This window comes from Pistacia vera, unplaced genomic scaffold (genome assembly GCF_008641045.1).
Source record: "Pistacia vera cultivar Batoury unplaced genomic scaffold, PisVer_v2 Contig873, whole genome shotgun sequence".
NCBI classification, from domain to species: Eukaryota; Viridiplantae; Streptophyta; class Magnoliopsida; order Sapindales; family Anacardiaceae; genus Pistacia; species Pistacia vera.
Window position 1 is genome coordinate 303440 of NW_022196749.1, and position 26126 is coordinate 329565.

The 26126-nt window shown below is 36.0% G+C and overlaps 1 protein-coding gene and 1 non-coding gene across 2 annotated transcripts; both read left to right on the forward strand.

Moving 5' to 3' along the window:
- Positions 1-16: 16 nt before the first annotated feature.
- LOC116119135 lies at positions 17-123 on the forward strand. Its single transcript, XR_004126324.1, has one exon. It is a non-coding gene; the product is annotated as a small nucleolar RNA R71 (small nucleolar RNA).
- A 2905-nt stretch (positions 124-3028) lies between these two features.
- On the forward strand, positions 3029-3664 carry LOC116119119 (uncharacterized mitochondrial protein AtMg00810-like). Its single transcript, XM_031405065.1, has one exon. The coding sequence runs from the start codon at positions 3029-3031 to the stop codon at positions 3662-3664; it is 636 nt and encodes a 211-aa protein (XP_031260925.1).
- The last annotated feature ends 22462 nt before the right edge of the window (positions 3665-26126 follow it).

Here is a 26126-nt window from a genome sequence, read left to right on the forward strand (position 1 = left end):
TTGCGACTAGATTGGTAACCCATGGTGAGGACACCTCTGTAAGAGATCCTTATACCTTTCCCATGCTTCATACAATGACTCCATGTCTTGTTGGTAGAAATTGGTAATCTCACTTCTCAACTTGGTAGGTGGAAAATATTTAGTAAGGAATGCTTGAGCTAACTTGTTCCATGTCGTGATGCTCCCAGATGGTAGAGAAATCAACCAAGCCTTAGCTTAATCCTGAAGAGAGAATGGGAAAAGCCTTAGCCTAATTGCATCGTCAGATACTCCATTATGCCTGAATGTGTCGTATAACTCCAGAAAATTGGCGATATGCAAGTTTGGATCATCATTAGGCAACCCTGCGAATTGGGCCGACTACTAAATCATTTGAATAATTGTTGGCTTGATCTTAAAATTATTCTTTTAAACTGGTGGTCTCCTAGTGCTAGAATAGAACCCGTCAACAGTAGGACTAGAGTAGTCCTTTAATACTCTTTGAACCACTACCGCTCCACCTCCTAATTCTCATTCTCTTGATTTTCCATGTTTTGATTTATAATTCCCCTGTTAGCCATTGATTTTTCTAAGTTGGCTTGGCTCTTTTCTTTCCTCAACTGTTTAGCTGTTCTCTCGATCTCAGAATTGAAGGGGTTAAGATCACTCCCACCTTTAGAACGTAAGCTCTCCAGGATCTAAATAAAAGAAACAAACACAACAAAATAAAATAAAAATTAATTTCTAAGCAAAAATAAAACAAATCAAATTAGCAACTAAATATTTCGTATTGATATTGGTAAAAAAAAATAGTTCCCTAGAAATGGCGCCAAAAACTTGACAGGCTATTCGCAAGTGTACGAAATCGTGCAAGTAGTAAAGCTCAAGTAAACGAGTGTCAAATCCCAAGAGAACTACTTACCAAGTACCAAACTAATCTATTTTATTACTATTTGATAAAACAAAATTTTAAGAATGATTTAATGAAAAATAAAACAAACTAAAAACTAAAACAAGGGTAGAATTGTATTAATACTTTGGTAAAAAGATCAATATGACTAAAGCTAGGGCATAGATTTCACACCAATTTGATCCTATGCATTGATAGTTATTGCTAACCTAATTAAGCTTATTCTAAAGGCCAAACTTCCTAATATTTTACTTTCTCTCGAACAATTAGCGAATTAACCCTTAAGCAACAACCTAAAATATCTCTAAAGTAGATTTAGAAGCTAAGAGATCATTAAGTTCTATGAAATTTATTCGAGCCTCACAGATCGTAGTAATCTATCTCTAGCGTTCGTTCAATCTATGATTTTATTGCCTTAGACTAATCAGGTTTCATCTCTCGATCTCAACCCAACCTATGATATCATTCAACTCTCGGATCCATAAGAATTGAAAGCATTACACACAATAATAAAACTTAGAATTAATGCTCAATTAAAATTAAAAACAATAACGTCAACACATATTCATAAATTGGGCTACATCTTCAGCCCTAGAAAAGAAGTTTAGTTCATAATTGCAATACTAAAAACAACCATTGTATTCAATAACACGAGTTCAAGAACCAAAATAGAAAAACTTCTCTAATTGGTGAATGAAAACTGCAAGAATTCCGATCTCCAAAATAGTAGCTTCTCTCTCTCTAATCTCCCTAAAAACTAATAAAAGACCCTTATTTATACTTCTAGGGTTTTATGGGTTGATTAGGGAAGAATTAAATTCCCTAAACAATTCAAATTCGGACTGGGAAAATAAAATAATTTAAATAGGCCCGCAATCCATCACTGAATCGATTGTTCTTTCTGTCACACAAGTCTGGAATATTCAGAAATTGGTGAAGTCATCAACAAAAAACTTGTAGCTCTCTAAATAATGTTTCCAACGCTACAATAATTATCAAATTATGATTTCTACAGCTCAAGTTATGATCAAAACATCGAGGCATGCTCATCTTGAAGAATTTCCAGGTTTCAAGCCCCATCTTCAATGCATCATAACTTCCTCATTTCAATTCTGATTCTAGCACCGTTTGTTCCTACCCTTCAAAAATTCCATCAACATCATCCTTGTTCATTCAAATATCATTTATAACCTGAAAATACTCAAAATAAAACCATGATCCAATAAAAGGTATTTATGAAATATTTAACTCAAATTTCACAATAAAAACACATTTTTCCACAAATAATCCAATTGAATCACTAAAAAAAATATGTATTTTCAAGCTCCTATCACTTGCTGCCTCAGTTCCTAGGACATCCTATAATTCCATAGATCACTCACCCAACTCCATAGCTCATCTCCTGACTCCATTCACCTTGTTGTTGAGTTACCTTTTGATAACTAGTCTTCTACCTCTCCAAACTCCTCTCCTGATGAAATTCATCTCACAGTTGACTTACCTTTTGATCCTCAACCTCAACCTATTAATACTCATCCTATGCTTACATAATCCAAAACTAAAATTCACAACTCTATGCTAGTCACTTCCACACCTACACCTTTTCATCTTGACACAAAACCAGTAAGTTCATCTGAAGCTCTCTCTCATCCTTCCTAGAAAGCTGCCATGCACAAAGAATTTATTGCATTATTATCTAACAATTCTTGGGAGATTGTACCAGCTGAGCCTCATATGAACATAGTTGGATGCAAATGGGTGTTTAGGATTAAACACAACTCAGATGGATCAATACACATATTTAAATCCAGGTTAGTTGCTAAAGGCTTCCAACAGACTCCTGGAATTGACTATATTGAGACTTCCAATCTAGTTATTAATTCATCTACTATTAGGGTTGTCTTAAGCCTAGCTGTCACTTATGGATGGAATATATAGCAAGTAGATGTTAATAATGCATTTTTTAATGGGGAACTTAGTGAGACAGTTTATATGACCTAGTCTCATGGCTTTGTTGATTCGAAGAATCCTTTTCATGTGTGTAAACTTACCAAGGCTCTATATGGCCTCAAACAGGCTCCATGAGCCTAGATTGATAAGCTCAAACATGCCTTTCTTAAATGGGGTTTTGCTGTTTCTATGGCAGAGTCTAGCCTCTTCATATACAGACATAATAATCAAGTGATTTATGTTGTTCTCTATGTAGATGACATTCTTTTGATAGGTACTGATGCTAATTTGGTTGGTGAGATTGTTCATAAGCTGAATATTGAGTTTGCTTTGAAAACTTTGGGGTCACTTAAATACTTTCTAGGCTTTGAGGTTGACCGAAATGATTCAAGTCTCTATATGAGTCAGGCAAAATATGATAGGGATCTCCTAGTTAAGATTGGAATGATGGACTCAAAACCATGTTCAACACTTATGGCAGTTGGTAACAAATTGACTTTTGAAGATAGTGATCTCTTTGACAAACCAGCCCTTTATAGAAGCACCATCAGAGCCCTCCAATATCTAACATTATCTCGGCCTGATATAGCATACTATATAAACAAATTAAGTCAACTTCTTAAGGCCCCAACTCAATTACATTGGCAAGCTTATAAAAGGCTTCTTAGATACCTCAAAGGCATTACAAATTTTGGTATCCCATTCAGTAAAATTTCCAGATTTCATTTGGGATGCTTCACTATTGCTGACTGGGCAGGTAATATTCGGGATAAAAGGTCCACAAGTGGGTGTTGTTTGTTCCTTGGCTCAAATTTGTTGCACTAGAGCACATGCAAGCAAAAAGTAGTTGCTTTACCTTTTACAGAAGTAGAATACATAGCACTTGCACAAAGAGCAATAGAGTTAGTATGGTTTAGAAGTTTGTTCTTTGAAATGGTTGTCATTTTCCTAAAATACTAGTCATTTGGTGTGACAATCAGAGTGCAGGATCTCTTGCATCCAATCCAGTTTTTCGCTAGGACAAACGCATTGAACTAAATGCACATTACAATAGAAAACATGTTGGTTCTAATTTTGGCAAAGTTCATAATGTCCCTACTAAGAATCAACCAGCTGTCATCTTCACCAAATCCTTGTCCACTTCCAATTGAATTACTTAGAGACAAACTCATTGTCCTACTTCTGGTGTTATAACTGATTCTATCTTTAGCTCTTATAGAAATACTACTTTTGGCTCATTGCTAATGCCTCTACAATGGCCCATCATTCATAATGTAGTTGATCTTTGCTACAGAGGACTATGCTTGTGTTTGATAATAAGAAATTTGACTTGTGTTGATAAAATGAACATTGTTTATAAAATGCTGCAAGAAAGTTTATGTTTATGTTTATGTATGGTTGGATCTGTGGTGGTGTTTGATAATCATATTTACACTATGATTTTGCATTGAATTTTGATGAGGATTTAGGATACTTTTCATACAATTTGGGCCATAATTGCTACCTAATTCTATTAATTTGTCTTTGTAGGCCTAAACAATGATTTTTAGCATAAATGACAGTTTTGAGCGGAAATTGTGTAACTTGAGCTTGGAAACTCGGAATGACCTGAATTTAGAAGCTTTGGAGCTAAGAAAAAGAGCTACAACGTTCTTTTTGGGTTTTTCCTAATTTGTAACAACTGCTGTAACTAGTACAATGAGCATAATAACAATAGAAAATGGGCCCAAAACTTTTCTTTTATTATAAGTAATACGTCTTTTAACACATAGAGCATCATTTACAAAAAGCCATTTAAAAGACAAAAACAGGGGAAACAGTGTAGCTATTGCTCCTCGCTTGCCGACGCCCTCTGACTGCATCACCTAGATCCTGCATCCACAAAGGAAAATAACGGGGTGAGCACAAAATAATGCTCAATAAGTAAAACCCTCGATCTGTTATCCCGTATGTATTTCTCTTAATTCTTTCCTCACACTTCTGTTGTTTCTACTACTCATGGCCTCATCTTACCGGAGGTATGGCCGGATGGCATTCACACAGCACCATCTCACTCTCATGACTGCCAGGTGGGGTTCACACAGCACCAACCCTTCTTAGTGACTCCGAGTGGGGATCACGAAGCACCTACCCGGTTTTCGTTACTATCAGGTGGAGACCACAAAGCACCTACCCGTTCCTCATGACTTTCGGGTGACGATCACAAAGCATGAACCCGTTCCTAACACTGTCGGGCGATGATCACAAAGCATCAACCCACTTTAATAAATGTCGGGTGAGATCACAAAGCATCAACCCTTTTCAATAATAACGGGTGATGGTCACAAAGCATCCACCGTTTCTAATACCTACGGGTGATGATCACAAAGCATCAACCCATTTCTAATGGCTATTCGGGTGATGATCACAAAGCATCAACCGATTCTCATAACTGTCAGGTGATGATCACAAGCATAACCCATTTCTACTACTCTTCTCATTCACTCTATTCTAGCTTTCTCATTCTCTCTACCCTTAGAGTAGTTGCATCCACAAAGTTCTCTACTCATAGAGTAAGTGCATACACAAAGTTTCCTACTCTTTCTTAGGTCACTTCTTAATGCACAATATTGCCTAGGATGGTTCATCTCCACTATGCACTTATGAAATGCAACATGCATGTGCAAGAATTAAGGTTCACTACTCATACTCAACCTCTTTAGACATTTCATCAAACAACTCAAGTGCATAATAAAACTCTACTATAACAATAATTCTAAATCTTTCTCTAACCATCCAAAAAGGGGAGAAACCCCCACAATAGCCATAAATTACCAAAGAAAGACACTTCCAAAAAGGATTCCTCAATATCTTTCAATTTCATCTCAAACTACCTTTCCAACCCACATCTCACTTCTTATATTTGAAAAGATAAACAATCACAAAGCACTAGAAATCTCCATTTAAGTCTCAATAACATGGCATAACATGTATATAACATACATACATAATGCTAGCAAAAACCTATCAAGAAAATTCTCAAATCTCCACTTGGGTTGGGATTTACTTACCCTAATCAAGAAAATTCTCAAATCTCACTTGGGTGGATTTACTTACCTTGTTATGGAGAGATTTCACTAGCTCTTCCTTTCACTTGGTTTGGTTGACTTTCTCTCTACTCTAAACAAATGAACAAAAACCCTCAATATTCAAATATACAAAAACTCACCAAGCTTTACAACCAAAGCAAGAATCCTTACCTTAGGATGCCTTAGGTTGATTTTCTACCCCAAATCACTTCAAAATCCCTTTAAAACTCCTTGAAAAAGAAAGAGAAATTGAGAGGAAGCAAGAGAGGAGAGTGGCGATGGAGGAAGAAGAGAAGGGTTTGCAATGACTTAATTCCTTTTAATGAAATTTATCACAAGCATCCCATTTGCCCTACTCTTCTTTAGGATTCCATCTATATCCTTGATTCATTACAAACACACCCCATAACAAAATAGTCTCCCTGAAATCCTTACACTTTACTCCCCACTTTTCCTGCTAATTAGGGGTAGAAAGGTCAATTGCCCTTAGGGAAGAAAATATCTAAACACTAACAAAAATTTTGGTTGGCATGTCGCCGCGACGAGGAAGCTTCTGTCGCCGTGACGAAACTATCCAACAGCTTCCGTGGCTTCAACACTCTTGCCACGGCGAAGATTCTTCTTCGCCCCGGCGAAGAATGGAACACTGAATTTCTTCTATTTCAACCAAAAGCAGGGCAAGTATTCGACACACCACTCAATCAAAGGTCAACCAAACAATATACTAATAAACCAACTCAAATAGAGCAAAGAAAGAAGAACGTTAGCTACGTACCTCAAGTGGGCATTACATAATTCTGACTGGACAAAAGTGAAAACTTGGCTTGAAGTCATGAAAAGTACGCTGAAACTGAAGAAAAACGTCTTGGATGTGCTTCAGTATTTGCCATACTTGAGCTGTAGACCTCGGATTGTGCTGATTCTTGACTACCAGAAAGATAATTAAAAGGGCTACAATTCATATGTTTAACACGTTTCCAGATTCAGAATCTATCATGCTAACTTTGGCCTGAAAGTATTCATCATGGTGAGGAAAAAGCTTCACCGCGACAAAACCTGCATCAGATGTAAAAAATAAAACGACGCGTTTTGGCTTGCTAGGGCTTCGTCCTTAAGTGAGAGAGGTATAATTAGAGCGAAAAGGAAGAGAAAGGGTCTTGGTTCTTCATTTGAGAGGCAGCTCATAGAATGAGAAGATTATGAAGATTGGGCTTCAAATTAGAGAAGATTTCTCCCTCTTTTGCTTGTTTTTCAATGATGAATCTTGATTCAATTTGTTTTTGTTCTTTTATTTCGTTTTTGAGTATGAACTGAGTTGTTTAGCTAGGGTTTGATGTAATCTTGATACAAGATTCAAATTTATATGAATTGATTTACTTGGGTTTATTTCATGATTGAGTGTTTATCTCTTTGCTTGATAACTTTTGGAGCCTTGATCACCATTCAAATGGTGTTTGTTCATAATAGACTGAGAAGTGATTGTGATTGTGCCTCTTGGGATAAATACCGTAGATTAAGCAAATGCTAGAGATAGATTTAGATCTATGAAATCTATATAGAATTCCATAAAGCTTAAAATCTTTGAACTATTAATCTTCAATTTGTTGGGTGTGGAAGCTTAATAGGGATAGTAGGGAAATGTAGCATGAGAATGTATGTTTTACAACTTAGGAAATTTGATTTTCAATCAAGGAATTAGAACCTAGGTAATAGATTCTGATTTGGTTAGCGTATTTAGGTGAATTCAACGCCCTAGCATTTGTTTTAGCATTGTTTAATTATTTAAGTTGTTGGGTTTTGCATGTGTATTTAGTTGTTAATTTTCCATCAATCCAATTATTGTTTCTTCAATTAGGACTTAAACTAAGGAAATTGGTACTTAGTAACACTATCCTCGTGGGAAAATACTCTACTCATCACTCTTTACTTGTGCGACTAGTATACTTGCTACATTTGCATGTTGTAGTTTCAACGCATTAGTGTTATTGCGGTAGTAGTAGTAGATGTTAGGTTCTACTATTTGAGTTGACATAGCTGATTGTGTTGGTGTTGATATGGTTGTCGAAAATAATAGTTGTTGTGGTGAATTGCTGCTATCCTATTGCTATGCTACCTGTGAGCTTTCGAGCAAAAACAAAGAAAAAGAATCAAGAAAAGAGTTTCTGGAAATCTATATGTATTGAGCTTAGAAGAGAATACACATGTACAGTAACACTTTTATAGTGTGTTGATAGCTAAATAGTAACTAACTAAGCACTTGCTCTAACTATAGTAACAAACTACTTAACAAAAACAATAATTAAGCACTAACGATTTAGCTAACCATTCACCCTTTACTAACACTCTCCTCAGCAAAACCCCTAACTTTCTTTACCTAGTGCACCCTCAAATTGCCGCTTGACGACTACTGGCCCTTTGTACATTTCCCCATTTTTAAAGCCAAATTGTGGTCGATTTTGACACCGAAAATCACCACTGAAACCACCATTCAAACCCCTATCCTCTCCTCAACAAAACACTTACCCCCATCGGCTGTCCCCAGTCGTCGTTTGTCTTTGCGACCTACACACGCCGCCGTGTTATAGTTGTATTCTATGACCCGCCCCTTTCCACTGTATAACCTCCTTCCTCTTTCCTCCTTCACCTTTGGCTGTGTTGTTGTGTTTGGTTATGGTTTTTGTGTGTAAAATGGTCACCCGAAAACCCACAGCAACACAACCTCTCATATCCAGATCACACCACCACCTATTCGAGATAAAAGCCTTACTTAGCATCCCATCCCAACACACAACACATTATGCACGTTGGGAATGATTTCTGGTGACGGGATCAACCAGAAAAGCTTGAGCCGCACAAAAATGAACGAAGGGTGGTGACTAGCGAACGACAGTGTAAATGACTACTTTACCCTTTGACTGTTACATTAAACCATTTGCTGTTAGTTTATGGGTAGGAATCTAGGATTTATGAAACCAAGGTACCAACCTGCGATATCGCTAAATCTTGGGTGGGAACATGTCGTTTACTCAATATATTATTACAATATCAATTGATTGTGTTGCACAGCGAAAAATAGTTGGCATGTTGAATATCCTAACTTATAAAACATTAAATTTCTATCTCTATGACCTTTAAAAATCCAAAAGACTCTGCCATAATACAGGTGGAAAACACACAATACAAATTACATAGAACCTAATCCATTTATAATAAATAAGTTTTCTTAATTACACTATAACCCTTTTTAAATAAGGAATTACAAAAACTTATCGGATTTAATTTGAGCCAATATTCATTATTGGTAGACATGGTTCCAAAATTATGTATTGCCAATCAATGTTTTAAAACTCGGCCTGACCTAGCCAATTCAACCGATTTGACCAAGAATTGGCCACTGAGCTGAGCCAACCAGGGGTGTGAATTCACTCGGTATGACCCACGATTAGACCAGGGCATTATAGCAACCCGCTGGACCAATCGATTTTGGCAGAAAATTGGGTGAACCCAAATTCAAATCACGGCGACTTTCGATCAGTGTTCGGTTGTCAAACAGGAATCGGAGTTAGGGAGTTTTGAATGGTAGATCACGATTAGTCAAGAGGTAGTGTTTGATTAAGTTTTAGTCATCGGAATCGTCGGAATTTGGCCAAGAAATGGCGAAACCCTAGATTTTGATTGCCAGCGATTGGTGGGTGGAATGGCTTGGGAACTTTGGGGGTTTTGTAGGGGGTAGACAGTGAGTCCAAGGCTGGTGGTGGTTGGAGTTTTCTTTGCTCAAAATTGCCAGAATTTGGCAAAGGATAGCCAATCGATGTGGTTACTGTGGCTGGCGATCGGTGAGTGACGAGAGGGGCCTTGTATGGTTTTGAAGAGTCGAGGGTGTAGGTTCCAGTGGTGGTGATGGGGGTGATTTTGGGTGAGAAAACTTCCAAAAAAAGGGGAAAAAAGTCGGCGTCAACACGTGCTAACGTGCACCTGAAATGGCAACAATGGTAACCATTCAACTCGGGACCCAGCCATTTTGCCGGGTTTAATCCGGGGTGTTTTTTAAAACACTGTTGCCAAATTGTATCTGACTCCTGATCCGGGTGGTTTATAAGACAATTTTTTTTTTTGTTATACATAGCCTACTTTAACGCACACTGCGTTCACTGTTCATAGTATCATTGTTGCTAGTGTAAACAATGAACCTTAGCATACATAGACAAAGGTTTGAACCTAGACTTCCAAAAATATTTGAACCTTCAAAGGAATATGGATTTTATGCTTGACTAGATAGCCTTCCACAATTAATGGAAGTGGCAATCTTGAGTGATGCAACATATATATATACGTAATAAATATCAAAACTTTTGAATACAAATTGATAAAATCCAACTCTTCGATTGACGTATCATTTATTTAGTTCGTTGGCGGACCGACATATAAGGTAAGGGAGACACATGTCTCCTTAAATATTTTAATTCCTTATATTGTGCCCCCTCTAAATCTTAATATTTTTCTTTATTTCACCTTTTAAAAAATATTATATTTTTTTTTTTTTTTTTTTTTTTTTTTTTTCATCAAAATACTACTATAATTCCAATAAAATTTTGATAAAGAGCTTTAGTGTTTATAATTTTAATTTAGTTTTCACTTTTTTTTTTCTATTATTTTTTCTTTCTTGCTTGACAGCTAGAAATAATTACTAATATTTCCAAATCTACTAGAACAAAAAATATATATTAAGGAATTCACTTTTTTAGTTTAAATTTTTTATTATTGTTGATACAGAAATTTGCATCAACCAGAGATACGTAATTAACAACGTTATAATCGCGTAAGATTTATGCGTGATCTTATGGATTAGCAATGGAATTGAATGCTGACGAATGCGCAGGGATTAACATAAAACAGAAAGAACAAAAAGACTTTTCTAAATGGTTCGGTCGCTCATAACGCAAGACCTACGTCCACTGTTATGTTATTGAATATGTTAAAAAAAGTAATTTGATTTACAAAGAGTTTATAATTGTTTTTTGTGGCTTATTCTCATTTTCCTTCGAAACAGATTACAACTAGATTTATAGTGTTAGTTACACAGTTAAGTTAGAGATGAACTTGTATTCGATAAAACATGGAGTAACATGATCTTCTGTCGTGATCATGGAATCCATATACTACATGTCAAAAGGGGATTTATCTACTTCAGATTTCCTACATAACAACTGCCCCCAGTTTTTTAAGGTCAATCTTGGGCTTAAAAAACTACGAGATTCTCCACTTGAGCTGACAATGTGCGGTTGGTATATTGTTGCTGAGTAGGTGGACCTCATAGATTGAGGTATGATCAGATGTTCCCGAGCTCGTAGTGATGAGCTCTACTTGTCGTAGTGAGTCATAGATGAGTTATAACGTTATGATGATGACGAACTTTGACCCAATGAGGCATGCCCCAGCCTGGTACGGAGGACAAACAAGTGCTGGCACATTGAGAATTGAGGCAATCACTAAATGAGCCTTCTAGACGATTCTATTGGGGCAGAAATGGTATTTTGCTTTCGGGACAAGAATGTCACATCCATGCATTTAATGACGTGTCCATCAAGCTGACATTCTTTGCTTGCACAAAATGCGATATCTGCCAGCCACAGTTAGAGACGGTTTGTTTCCATGCTCCGATGTGCTCCACGTGGCAAAGACTAGACGACTAAGATTGCATCCCACACAAATTATAAATTGAGGCTGTCTAAAAAAAATAGGGGATCCGTTTGATTTATTATTTTGGGTAAGATTTTAAAGATAGTATTAGATAATTGGATAAGAAAGTATTATGAAATAAAATTTAAAAATTTATGAAAAAGCCCTCAAGGTTTGCTAATTTAATAAATACCCTAATATATTAAAATATTGTAAAATAACAAAAATACCCTTACCACCCGCAGTACCAAATTCCGGCCACCACCGCCAGAATCTGACCAAAAAATAGAAATAGCCACACATACCTGTCAGATCTGGACTGTATTCGATCGATATGGCCTTTTCCGACCTTATCCACCACGGATCTGGCCGGAAAAGGCCAGATCTAAGGCCGGATGTGTCCTTCGACGCCCGGAAAAGGCCATCTTTTGTCGTCAGCGATGGCCAAAGATGTGGCCGTCGTTGTCTGTCAACGATGGCCAAGATTTGGCCGTCGTTGATAGTCAACGACGGCCATTTCTTTGATCGTCGGTGACTGTCAGATCTGGCCTTTTCCGGCCAGATCCGCCACGGATCTAGCTGAAAAAGGCCAGATCTAGCCATTACTAGCAATTTCCGGTGGTGTTGTGACTGTTTTGATAGATTCCGACTATCATCGGCGATGGTTGTCAGAATCTGGCAAGTATTGACAAGTGGGGGTGTTTTTATTAGTTTTTAAACTTTTTTTCTGGGGGTATTTAATGAAATTAATAAACTTATAGTGTTTAAAAGTAATTAAAAGAAATAGACTAATATTTTGAGAATAACATGCCAAACAACATTTAAAGAATAGGATCCAGAATATGGATAAAAACAATAAGCTAAACGCACCCAGGGTTTTTCACAAAAGCTTGTGAAGCACTCTTTTCTTCTTTATGCCTCTGAACATTTCAACGCGATTCTCCAGTGTTTCAACTTCTTCTCTAACGTTCCTCTTACAACTTTTACAAAAGTAAGTACACCATTCTTCTTTTAGCCATTCTTACTACCCTTATCGTTGTTGCACTTGCTTGTGTTGGTGAATTTAGGCTCGGTAGTTGCATTACGGCTGGGAACGTTATCTAGTTGATAGGAAATTATTGCTTGGTAGTCTATGTAAGAACACCTCGAGTGTCCGGGACTGAAGGCAAGTGCAACGTAGGTTTAGGGACTCTTAGTTGCAGTTTATACCTCTAGGGTTTCCTTTGATACTTGTCCTTTATGTCTCAAATGTCCGACAACCAGTTAGAAATAGTAGAAGTCAAGGGTCATTCTAATGAAGCCGAGGTTGACTGTATGGGCGAGGAGGTCGAGCCCTTGATAGTGGTTAACATGTTTATTCATAAACATTGGTAATAAGAAATAATTTGTTCCATGGAGTCTAGGGGAAAAGATTAATATATGTAGTTTTTTCAATTATATTTGAGATTAGCTGGCTGTAATATGTGTTAACAAGCTGATTAGAGTAAAATGTGTTCTTTGAAGAATACGTGATTAGTTGGTCTTTTAAAAATATCTTTAAATGCTTTTTGAAAGAAAATAATGTTATATAAGAGATGCAGAATTGTTTGTGCATATATATATAGCTGCTAGCTTTTGCAAGAGAAAATTAAGTATATAAGAGATGTAAAATTCTTGATTAATTGGTCTTTTCCCACTGTTTCATCAACATAATAATGGTGGATCGATCATGTTGGAATATCTCAATCGGTTTGAATCAATCTCATCATTGTCAAGTGAATAAATAAAGAATTAAGTTTCATATTTTCTTACATGTGAATTTAGAGTAACTAATTGTGGGGGTGTAATTGTAAAAAATGAAAACTATAGGAATTTAGGGTGTAACTATCATAATTTAAAACTGCTATGAATAATGCGGGTACCTACGGGTCCACCCATACCCGCATAGGGTAGAATGTTGGACCCGTTTAGATCGACCTATTTAGGGCCCGTACTCATGGGACCCGTACCCATTTGGACCTGACTCGTACCTAGTCCACCCGCTCATTTTGCTAGGTCTAGTTGTCGCCATGTTGTTGTTTTGTTGTTTCATGGCCTTTTGTTATCTTCCCCACAAATGGCACTAGCTATTGATGACAAAATTTGCCCCAAACTAGAAAGTACAATCTTACCCTTCGGAACATAGTGATTTCTCTGATTTGCCCTCTTACTTCGTTGATTTGTTGTCTTTGGAACAATCATTCACTACAGTGCCCATCTCTATCCCTGTAAGAAAACTACAAAGGCTTCCGGGGGGTGGGCGTGGCAAGGTTATAAGAGGTGTTGAATATTTTTGTCAAACTTATATATATTGTGTGTGTGCACATGTATGTCAGACATTTGCATGTTTCAGATTTTTTTCGCATTTTATCTTTGAGTGTGTGCACGCTCTTCTTTTGTGCTAAGATCACATGTTTGGCTCACTTTGGCACATGTTGCCTTTTTTACTTAACAGCTAATTAAATATCATTTCAGACGCTTGAGCTCCATAAGATATTTTCTTTGCATCTTTTGTGTTTTATTTGGACCACTTATAGGTGTCTCAATATCCTTTAGTGGTCCAACGAAAATCAGCATTTTTCCCCTTTTGGTTGTGGTCCTAAACTAAAATTGAAAACATTTCTATTTTTGGACCAACACATGTCAGCCTTTGTCTATTGACTTTGCCAGAATTGGAGAGCACAAACTTGGGTTTATCTTCTCCATTCTTGCGACTTTGTTTGACTAACCTTTATGTTTGTTTTTGCTTTGTGCTCTAAAACTTTCAGAGAGTTTATTTATCAAAGGTTCCCATATGTTTTTTGCTAAACACTTATCATCCTTCATCTTTGTTGAGCTAAAAAGAAGTTCATCTTCTTCCTTGTTTGTTTTTCTTTTTTAACCTAAATATCTATTTCGTTGGTGCTCTGAACTTTTCAAAGAGTTGTTTTTGGTTAGGTTTTTTTTATATGGGTTTGTGTTAGAAGCTTTCTTGTTTATCTTCATTGTTGAATGGTGGCTGGAACGTGATTCCTTTGCTGATGTTGGAGCGTGTCTTCAGCGACTGAAGCTTGGGTGGAGCTCAAGCGTTTTCCAAGAGTAAACCTAGTGTGAAGAGATCTATGAAGCAACAAGATATTAGAGATTCAAAGAGTGGTGTTTAGTGTAACTAGAACAGAGAGTTCTCTTTCCTGTAACTAAAATCAATTTTGAGCTACATGTTTGTTGATTAGTGGATTTGTTTTGATCTAGATGAGATCCCATAGATATAGGGTAAAAGTGGATTTAATCGAACCACGTATATGCTAGTGTGCTTTAAATTTACAACTGCTTATTATTATTGATTTGTTGTAAACTTGATTGTGTTAACACAACTTAGTAAATCATTCCGCTGCATCTTTAAAATTGAGTTAACTAACTCTAACAAGAGGGACAGAGGCTAATAATGGCAGTGGTCAGCTTCAATTCGTATTGTTGGAAGAAAAAAAAGATAATATACATCTATTCAAACGCGGGTACATTGTAAGTTGTATAATTTATACTAATATCATCAAAGATTTCGTAAACAAATATAATGTTATTAACTGAGAATCTTTTCCTTGAATACTTCAGCTAGGTTACAAAGCCGTGTTGTCCAAGTTGATTGAAAAAAAAAAAAAAAAAAAAAAAAAAAAAACTTATTTCTTTTTTTTTTCAGTTTAAGGGTGTACGTGGCGTTGTTATACCAGAAGTTGCCAAGTACTGCTAGGCAGTTTTTAAGGCGGGCACTGGTTTCCAGCCAATATACCCTTAAACTAGGTTTTAACTAAAAATTTGCTACCCCCAAACTAAACATGACATTGTCCCCAATGTTCCATTGTGCATAAATCAGGAATAGAGAAAAATAAAAAGACATAGGTACGAGAATGCTCCCTGGTTAATTTATGAAGTTTCGCTCCACAATGAACACCCGGTCTCTTACTTTTCATCACCCATAATCTGTCAAAACAATTGAAACTGTGGTGTCCCTTATGTTAGCATAAATTCACAACTAACTTGAAAATATTACAACCTAATCTCGTCCTTTCAACAACTACAAATTAAACGCAACAACTAAACAAAATCCAAAACAAAAATAAAACTGAGTTTAATGTTTAGGATGAACAACAAAAACAAATAAAAACAAATAAACATAAAAATAAACACAAACAGGTGCTCCGGCTCATTCGTCTTCNAAAAAAAAACAAAAAAAAAAATTTACAAAAAGTTCTTGACAGTTTTAAGATATTCAATGATGAAAAATTATTATTAATAAAATTTTATTATTATTATTCAATTTCATTTTTTTTTTTTTTTTTTTGTTAAAAACTCTTGAGAGTTCTAAAAACTATCAAGAATTTAGTCAAAAATAAAAAAATAAAACCAAATCCTTGACAGTTTTCGAATTGTCAAGGATTTGGTTAAAATTAGACTAAATCCTTGACAGTTCGGAAATTGTCGAGACCTTTCTTTGACAAAGGCTTTCTTGATAGTTCAAAAACTGTCAAGGAATCCCTTTCTTGACAATAACGGTAAAAAATAAGGGTTTTTCTTGTAGTATAATATCATCCAGTCGTTTCAATTAATATCAAATTCAATATTCTTTTCTTATTTTACAATTGTCGAGTATTGTTGGAAAAAAAATATAATATACGTCTATTCAAACGCGGATATGTTGTAAGTTGTATAATGTATACTAATATCATCAAAGATTTCGTAAATAAATATAAGTGTTATTAATAGGGCCGGCTCAAGGGGTAGGTAGGTGAGGCACTTGCCTAGGGCCCCCAAAAAATAGGGCCAAATTTTTTATAATATTTTTTTTAATATATTACAAAAATAAAAATAAAATATAATTTCTTATCTAGGCCAATCCAGGGGCCCCCAAAAAAGCCAAAAGGCCCAAATTTATTATAAACTTTTTACATTATTTCCACCCAAAGTTTGACAAAATAGCAAGTTTGTATCTCTAGTTTCGTATATTCTAATTTACACCTCTAAATTAACACATTGAATTGGTTTTAACAATGAAAGGCTAAAATAGTCATTTACATGTTTCAAATTACTCACCCCCAATTCAATCCCAAAATTTGACATTCATATAAATTATCTCCACCCCTCTTCCGCCGCCGATTGTTTGGAGCTGATTCCGATAGATTTTCTCACCAAAATCGACCAGAACCATCACTTTATCATTTTCCAAGTGTTTTCCCAACCTTGATAGCCCTCGATTTAGCAGATTTTTTTACGAATTTCATAACCTAGCTCCACCGCATGCGACAGCCATTTCTGGCCTTTTCGGCATGTACTTGGCATCTTTGGCCTTCCCCAACACTACCATCGTCCTCCCTTCAGCCTTCTCACCAAAACCCCTATCATACCTCATCCGTTAACTCCGCCAATCGCTGGCCACCGATACTTTTTGGGCCGTGACTTCTCAAGCCTTTTCCGGTCAATTCTGGCATTGGAAATCACCCATTTCACCATCCATCACTTCTCCAGCATCTGCTCTCCAAAACCCCCTACAAACCTAACCTTGTTAGCCCGTTAGTTGTCGTCCACCTCTCCTAGTGATTTTGTATCTCAAAAGGCAAGAAAAATAAATTTGAAATATTTTTTTTTTAATATATACTTATATTATTAAAAGACCCTCAAAGTAATTTTTACCTAGAGTCACAAATATTCTTGAGACGGCACTTGTTATTAACTGCGAATCTCTTTCCCTTGAATACTTCAGCTCGGTTAAAAGCCGTGTTGTCCAAGTTAATTCCAAAAAAAAAAAAAAAAAATTTGATTTCTTCCCATTGGCACAGCTGCTGAGGTCAACTCTATATGTTACATTTTTTATTTGTAACACTTCCAACAAAGTATTTTTTGAACGTTTTATGTTATTTAAAAGATACCAGAACTTGGGAGCTACGTCTTTAATTACCTATATATATATTACACATCTTTTGGAAGCCTATGAAACAAACAGTAGATCTTTCTATCCATTCCACACCGACACACCTAAATAACTAATGTCTCCGGGGGCCAAGAGTGCACCATTCAATAAAGAAGCCGATGGTGATGGTAAATTAAGGTCATGGCCAGATCTTCCAGAGAAACTTATCAACGTGCTTGCATGGAAGATTGATCTAATGCAAGACATCAATTATGGAGGAGTCACCAAGTCATGGAGAGCACAACCTAGGCAATGTAATAACTCACCTGCAATACCTCTACGCCTTGAACGCAATGATATTCGCAACGATGACAGAAACTATAAATTTAGAATTTCATTTCACAAAGGAAAGTGGTGCTGGCCAGGGAGGAGACCATGGCAGGAGCCCTGGAAACATTGCATGGGATACGCCGACGGATTACTTGTGGCCAAAGGAGGACCAGTCGAAGGATTTTATCTTGATTACTGTACTAAAATGCATTGGGGAGGGTACAGATCTCTTCCACCATGGAATCCCAATATTCCGTTTCAACGTGCGGTCGTATACTCGTTACCACCAAATAGTTGGGGACGTTGTGAAATTTCTATAATGTTTTTAACGGGCATTAGTCATCCGGCTTTCGTGTTTCCCAGACTTAAGGAGGGAGGAAATTATATATATGAATGGATAATGCAAGATTGTACTATTGCTGATCCTCACTGTATTTCTAGTAAGTCGGACAAACGAAATTTCATGCAATTTACTAATGCTATTGGGCATAAAGGAAAGTTTTATGCTCTAAGTTTGCAAGGAACTCTCGCAGTTATCGAAGACATTAATTCACATCTAAGAATCACAGCTTTGGGTCGGAAACCAGCCCTCCCTTCTGTCTCTTCAAGGCATTTTAGGGAATGTATACTTGAATCCAATGGAGAGATTTTACTAGTTTTCCTGATCTCTTGTGATTCAATTAACATTGTGGATGATGTTGAGGTTTTTCAGCTTGATATTGGTACTCTCTTATGGGTTAAGATGCAGAAACTTGGAGATAGAACATTGATTTTGGGAAGTAATTGCAGCATGTCAGTCTCTGCTAGTAAACTGGGATGTAGGAGAGATTGCGTTTATTTTTCACATCGTAGAGACACTGTTGAAGGCTGGTGGGTGTATGATTTTGAAAGAGGAAATATCTCTCCATGTCAGAGCGACGAAATTCCCCCACGAAATTATACAATTAAGATCGAACGAAAAAGAAGAAAATATTCAATTAATATTGATGTGGATGTGGATGTACAAGAATAAAGATTATATTTATGTTATATTCTTGTATGCTCTCTGTAACAGGAAAGTTATGCCTCAAATGATTATGATACAAAATATTTCAATTTCAAATGGTTAAACCTCTGCAGCTTTTGTCATTATCTAGAAAGACATTTAATGGCACCAGCTAGTGTAATTATATATTTTGCAATTTAAAATTTATTAAATATCTGGTACCATTAAGGTTAGCGAAAAAACATATTTCCAGATAAGTATTATGCCCTCATTGTTAACGGTAATCTGTGACATGAATCATCATAAATATAACATACTCATATGTAATTGACTTGACAAATGTAATTGACAATAATGGCATCCATTGACATATACTTTTTTGTCAATGTCCGTTGAATGTTTGTTAATTGATGGGAAAAAAAAAAAAAAAGAAAAAGAGAGAAAACTAATCCCCTGAAGTTTGAGAAAGTGTCAGGTTTGTGAACACCAGGACATGTTTGGTTTAACTGGACAAAACGAGGAGGGAAGGTGTATTTTACCCGTTGAAATCTCAATTGTATATGTATCCATGATTTAATTTTTTTTTCCCAGGTTACCCATGATGTAATTTATTTTAATTTACTTTTTTTCTTAAAAGTATAATTACATTAAAATATTAGAAAAACTTTAATTACTGCTTTGTCCAACACCGTCGTTGGCAAATAGCTACGAAACGACCATGTCATCATCGTCGGCAAATGACACACTGCCGGCATCATTGTTGGTGTGTGGAGGATCCTTAAACGTCGATTTGCCAATTGGGTAAATCTGGAGATCACCAATGATCCATAGTGTCATGTCCCACGCAACGACTGTCAATCACGTCCAATGGCATGATCTTATAAATATCATTGGTATCGTAATAAACAACCGTTGGCCTGTGAATCATATATATATATATATATATAGAGAGAGAGAGAGAGAGAGAGAGAGAGAGAGAGAGAGAGAGAGAGAGAGAGTAAAATCTCTCTATAGTCATAATAGTGGGATCAAACTAATTTTAACTATGAAATGTGTGTTTGGTTAAGTGAATGTTGTATTATTTGGAATGTTAACCGAAATGTATTTGATTATATTAGAATAAATTGGTGGGTATGTTATATAGATTACTAAATTTCTCTCATTTTAAAATATTAATATAATATTATTTTTTGAATCATTTTTTTAAACCCCTATATTTGAAATTTTGCTAAAACACCCCAACCATATAAGATTTTAATTTATAGCAAAATCAACCTCACTCACCCCAAGCCACTTTCGGCAGCCAGCCACCACCTCCGACGCCATTGGCAATCATCAGAATGGTACACGATCAGTTAGATCTGGCCGATCATGCGCTAATAAGGCCATTTCACGGCCATAGTGTAGTGATGTGGCTATTTTTGGCCAGATCGTTGGCTGAAAATAGCTAGATCGACGCACGATCGGTCGGATCCATCAGTCATGTGCCGATATAGCGACTACTGACTACGGTCGGTGGTGATCTTGGGTGATTGGGGGTATTTTATTAATTTTTAAACTTTTTGTGGTTGGAGTGTCTTAGCTAAATTTTCAATTGTAGCGGGTTTGAGCTAATGGTTATTTGGTAGTTATTTGAGGACAATTGTGTCTGAAATGATATTTAATTAAGGGCAAAATAGATAAAAAAATCAGATTACCTCGATAATCTTTTAATAACACCCACTAGTAAGGTTATTTGATTACCTCCTATATTACCAATAGTAAACACTATTTATAACAAAAGATTACCATAATAATTGGTCCAAGTTGGGACCATAAATTTTTATGAGTACATGAAGATTATTTTTATATAAAGTATCATTATAAAATTGTTTTACTTGTATATATAAAATCATTTAAACTTGAGTGCATTTTCGCCATTCTATCAACCTTTCTTTTTACAACCAAATAATTTTATCCTATTCCATTACTTCGTATAATCCTATTCACATTCCCAATTCCTTTTTCATTTCCATCTACAAACCAACACTTTACATAGCAATAGTTACTTGCAAATTCTGGGTATTCTATAAAAGTAGTACTACATTTACAATTTTTTCATATAACATTTTCATACAATCCTAATGTGATAACTTATGATTGATCAACTTATAGTGAATCATGTCTATCCAAATACAAGTTGATCAATCGCGAGCTATCACGTCAGATTGCATAAAAAAGTTGTAAGTATAATTTTATTGATTCTTGAAAGAAAGCCCTGCGGCCCAAGGTGATCACCAACCTGGTCCAGGTCAATTATAATTAATTCAAGATCTTAATTTTTTAAACTTATCATGTTACTTAATTATAGACATTACAACTTGGGAGCCACGTCTTTGTTGCATATATCTTAGAACTCAACAACATCTATCCTCAAACTATTCTTTGTCCTCATGCCATCCCACGTCCAAAATAGTTAATTAGTTATGGCTCGAAAGGGGAAGAAGGAAAGCAATAGCAAAACAGTAACATTCAATAAAAAAGCTGATACTGATCCAACAAAGTCATGGCCAGACCTTCCACAACTACTTATTAGCTTGGTCGGATGGCAGTCAGATCTAATTCATGACATTAGCTATGGAGGAGTGACGAAGTCATGGAGAAACGCTACCAATGCATTGTAATAATTCACAAGCAACACCGCCATGGCTTGAAGTCCATGACGGCAACGATGGCCTAGAATTTAAACTAAGCATATTGTTTCACCACGGAGAGCACTTCTGGCTTTGGAGGAAGACATGGCAGGGGCCTTTGAAATATTATTTGGGATACTCAGATGGAGCCCTAGTGGCTAAAGGCTTATACGGTTCAAACTATAATCTTTACATTCCCAAAATTGGGGCCGACTACTACCTACCAGCATGGGATCCCGAGATTCCGTTTAAACGTGTAATCATATCCTCTGCAACTAGAGATCGATTTTGGGAAAATTCTTTCATGTTGGTTTTGACGGGCGTTAGCCGTCTAGCTTTCGTATTTTGGAGAGTAAGAAGAGAAGGAGAATATGCATGGGTGAAAGGAAATTGCACAATTGTTGACCCTCATTCTTCTAATAAATTTGAAAAGCAACCATTCATGCGATTTACTAACGCTATTGGGCATAAAGGTAAATTCTATGGTTTGAGTTCGCAGGGAACTCTTGCCGTTATCGAAGAAATTGATGCTCATCTAAGAATAACAGCTTTGGGTCGAAAACGAGCAGTTCCTTCCATCTCCTCAAAACATTATCGGGAATGTTTGCTTGTATCAGATGCGGAGATTTTACTGGTTTTTCTCATCTCTAGAAAGTCAGCTAATATTTTATCGATGACGTTGAGGTTTTTCAGCTTGATATTGGCACTCTTTCATGGATTAAGAAAGAGAAGCTTGGAGATAGAACATTGTTTTTGGGAAGTAATTGTTCCATGTCTGTTTCTGCAAGTAAAATGAGATGTAGAAGAGATTGTGTTTATTTTTCTCATCACAGAGTTGAAGGTTGGTGGGTCTATGACTTCCAAAGAGGTAATATCTCACCTTGTCGGAGCGATGAAATTCTCCCACAATATTTTACGGTTACAATCCAACGACAAAAAAGAAGAGTAAAATCTATCAATGTATCCATGGAAGAATAAATTTATCTATTTATGTTGTATGATTTTCATGAATATATTATCTGTAAGGTCTAATGTTGCGCATCTACCAAAACTAGAAAGTAATTAAAAAATCTTTTGACATGTATATACATACAATAATAATAATATATAGGTAGATACATATGTAAATAAAGGATTGAGACCTTCTGCAATCCTGTGGTTGAGGCAAAGTTGCATGTAACAGTTTTTTTATCTTTTTGTAATTGAGAATCGAGACCTTTTTTTATTTTATTTTTTTATTTTTTTAATGCTAGTGGGATTTTAATATTAAATGCAGTCTCAAAAGTAATCCTTATATCTTTATTTATTAAAAGTTTTCATTTCTAAAAATCTATTAGTTAAATTAACAATAAAAACACAATCATTCTTACAAAATATTAATTCTCATTTCTAGCAATAAGATTTACAAACGGTTAACGAAGAAGAACGAGTGTTTGTCTAAGCTTATAAGCTCTAAAATTAAGCTGATCTGTTTGTTTATAACTATTTTTGTTTTTTTTTTTTTTTGTGTTTTGATTATAAGCTAGTTTGACTAAGTATATTATCACATTATCCTTATTTAATTTTAAAATTTCATAGTATACCCTTGTTTAATGTAGTACATTTTTTAGTCATTTTATAATAAGATGTACTTATAAGCCACATTTCACCAAACATGTCAACTACTTATCAGTCACTTATAAGTATTTTAACCAACACGTAATTGCTTAAAATTTCAAATGTTTATAAACTAAAATTAGCTTATAAGCACTCGTTGATTATAAGCTAATTTTCATAAGCTTATACAAACAGCCCATAGACAAAGATTGAGAAGGCGCATGACCTGACCTTACACTAGCACCTTTACATAGCATATGATCAAAATTGGGAACAGGCATATTAGGTGGAAGATATGATAAAAGCTGCTATTATGATATTTCAAAATACCAAATTTTAATTGCATTTGGACTGTTATGTGTTAAAAGTAATTGAATATTGCTTTTTGGACTGTTATATATTAAAAGCAATTGAATTGTTCCAAGTTATTGCAATTCAAATCATTCTTGGGCAGTTATGGTTTTAAAAGCAATTGATTGACTTCGGTTACAGCAAGAATAGGTTAAGGGAAAACAGACAGATTTTCAAGTATAAAAAGGGGTGGTTTTCTCATTTAAATAACACAAATTTTCACTTGAAAAATCCTTGTTTCCTTTGTGTTTTTTAACTTTCCAGCTCTCCTTCACCACTGTTATTTTTCTTTATATTGTTCTAAATCTTTATTAGAGTCTGCACTCTAAAAGGAGATTCGTCATTGTATCCTGGAGGTCAATCCGCTGTTGAGCCTTTTTGCACCACAAATATTCTTCCAGTAGGGGCGGAATTCTAATCTTAAAGATAGTACTTTTGCATGCCTTGATGCTGTTGTCTTGCTGCTATTTCGCTGCTGTGTTCGTTGCTGTTTCACCGCTGTATTATTGCTGTTTTGTAGCTGTCTCCCTACTGTTCTTACTGCTGTTTTCCTGCTATCCTCTTACTGTTTTCCTACTGTTTTATTGCTGTTTTGCTGCTGTCTCTCTGCTGTTTTTCCTGCGGTTCTCTTGCTATTTTCCTGTTGTTTCACTGCTGTTCTTCTGCTGTTTCGTTACTGTTCTTTTACTGGTTTGCTGCTGCTTTGCTGCCAATTTTATTATTAAATTCCAACAGAAGATTCCTAAATGGTAACTTAATATTAGTAACTGAATAAGTTGCCTTATAGATGGTCTTTGATTATGATCCAGGTTAGCACACGACAACCCACGATCATCAAACACTCCATCTATTTCACGTCAAAATTCATACGTAATTTCTTATCAACAATATACCTCGTAAACACTTCATAAACTCCACCAAATCCCCCTTGTTCTACGTTGGTTTCATCATTGAAATCATTTGTTGCGCCTGCCAAGTCCATATACAAAAACTTCTCGGGTCCGGTTCCTCTTTCTTCCTACCAAAGCCAGCAAGTCACACTAAAACCGACAGAACAACCAAAATACCTACTCCAATACCCAATCCCAATCGCAGTGTGAGTCCTGTTTGGTTTTCTCTTCTATCAGGTATTATTGGATTGGTTAAATTGTCATCAGCGTCTAATCTTGAACTAAACTCCCACGAGTTAAAGGTCTGGATTGCTGAGTTGTTCAAATTTGCCGCTGAGAAGCCGAAAGTAACCAACTTGGGTAAATAAAGCCTCAAATCAACTTGATAATAAAGGTGCAGCATCACTAAGGCATTATTTATGAAACCAGAAGACAACACTGAAATTTTGTGTACTAGAATTATAATTAATCCATGCATCATTCCTTCTCCTACCTCTTACATCACTCCACCATGTCACATTGTTCAAAGATTTCATAGAATCGATATTAATACCCACATGATCACCGGGTGGATCATAATAGTTATGGAAGATATCAAGTTCAACTGCAACGAATGGATTGGGAGTTGAATTTAATCTCTCAGAATCAGCTGTTAGACCAAGAGACCCGTCTCTTGTGGCGTCCGAAGGAATCCTTGAACCTTGAGGAGCGAGGAAGAAGGCCATCCCATCTCCATATTGGCTTCTATTTTGAGAATAAAAAATTAAAAACAAAATGGAATGAGCTGTGAAATCAGTGAGATTTCCTGAGGCTTTATCCAAAGGCGCATCGGTTTAGAGTATGTAGCCCGACCTAACATAGCACTTTCTACGGCTATTTGGATAACTTGGTTTTGTGGAAAAGCTCTCTCATATGTTATGTTATTGTCATTAAAACTGAAACTGGAAAATTTGAAGGATAAACCAATTGCCAATGGGAATTTTTGAGACAACAAAATTATTATAAAAAAGAAACGATAATAAGGAGGCCTGCTATTGTCGTAAATTGACATTTTTGGTATAACATTGGTTTGCTTCAAAACTGTCAGGCTTTAATTTAAGTTTCAATTGGTAAAGTATATTTTCAAATGGTTCAGCAGCCTTTCTTTAATTGAGTCAATTATATAGCATAAAAGAGAGTCCAAGAGTTAGTCAAAGTCAAAAGAAAGGAACTTAAAAGGAAAAACCGAACAGGATGAATCATTGTTTCAATGTAGGCTGAACGACATGTTCCCACCTGAAGTTTGCGGTAATGACAATTTACTACCCAAACAGTTTCAAAAAGACAATTACCCACTTTCTGTTAGTATCTGTCCATCAAGTTTAACTGAATGAGGATAAAATAAGTAAATTTAAAAATAGTCAAAGGGTAATTATGTCAACAAAAAAAACCCTACCCCCATCTTCTTCTCATCTCCCCCCTCCTATCTTCGTCTTCTTCATCTCACCTTTTTTCTGGCGAATACCCATATTTCAGGTTTGTTTCCGGTCGATTGGCAGGCTAGAAATTCACCATTTCCACCATCACAGGAACCTTCTTCACCCCCTCTTCTAAACCCACCATTCAATCGACTTTCCCCACTCCCCGTTTGCCGTCTATTGCTCATTTTTGGGTTGCCCACCACCTGTTCGTAAAATTCTTCAGCCAACCTGCCCATCTCCAACCACCAAAATGCAACCTATCAATACTAAACGACTTATTGGATTCACCTCTTCATAACCCCCATCAGTTTGACCCGAGCTTGTCCATCGTTTTCACCGATGACTTCCTCTTAAGTT

Excerpts from the sequence above, each read along its gene's own strand:
- LOC116119119 (XM_031405065.1), top strand. The coding sequence starts at position 3,029 with ATGGCAGAGTCTAGCCTCTTCATATACAGACATAATAATCAAGTGATT.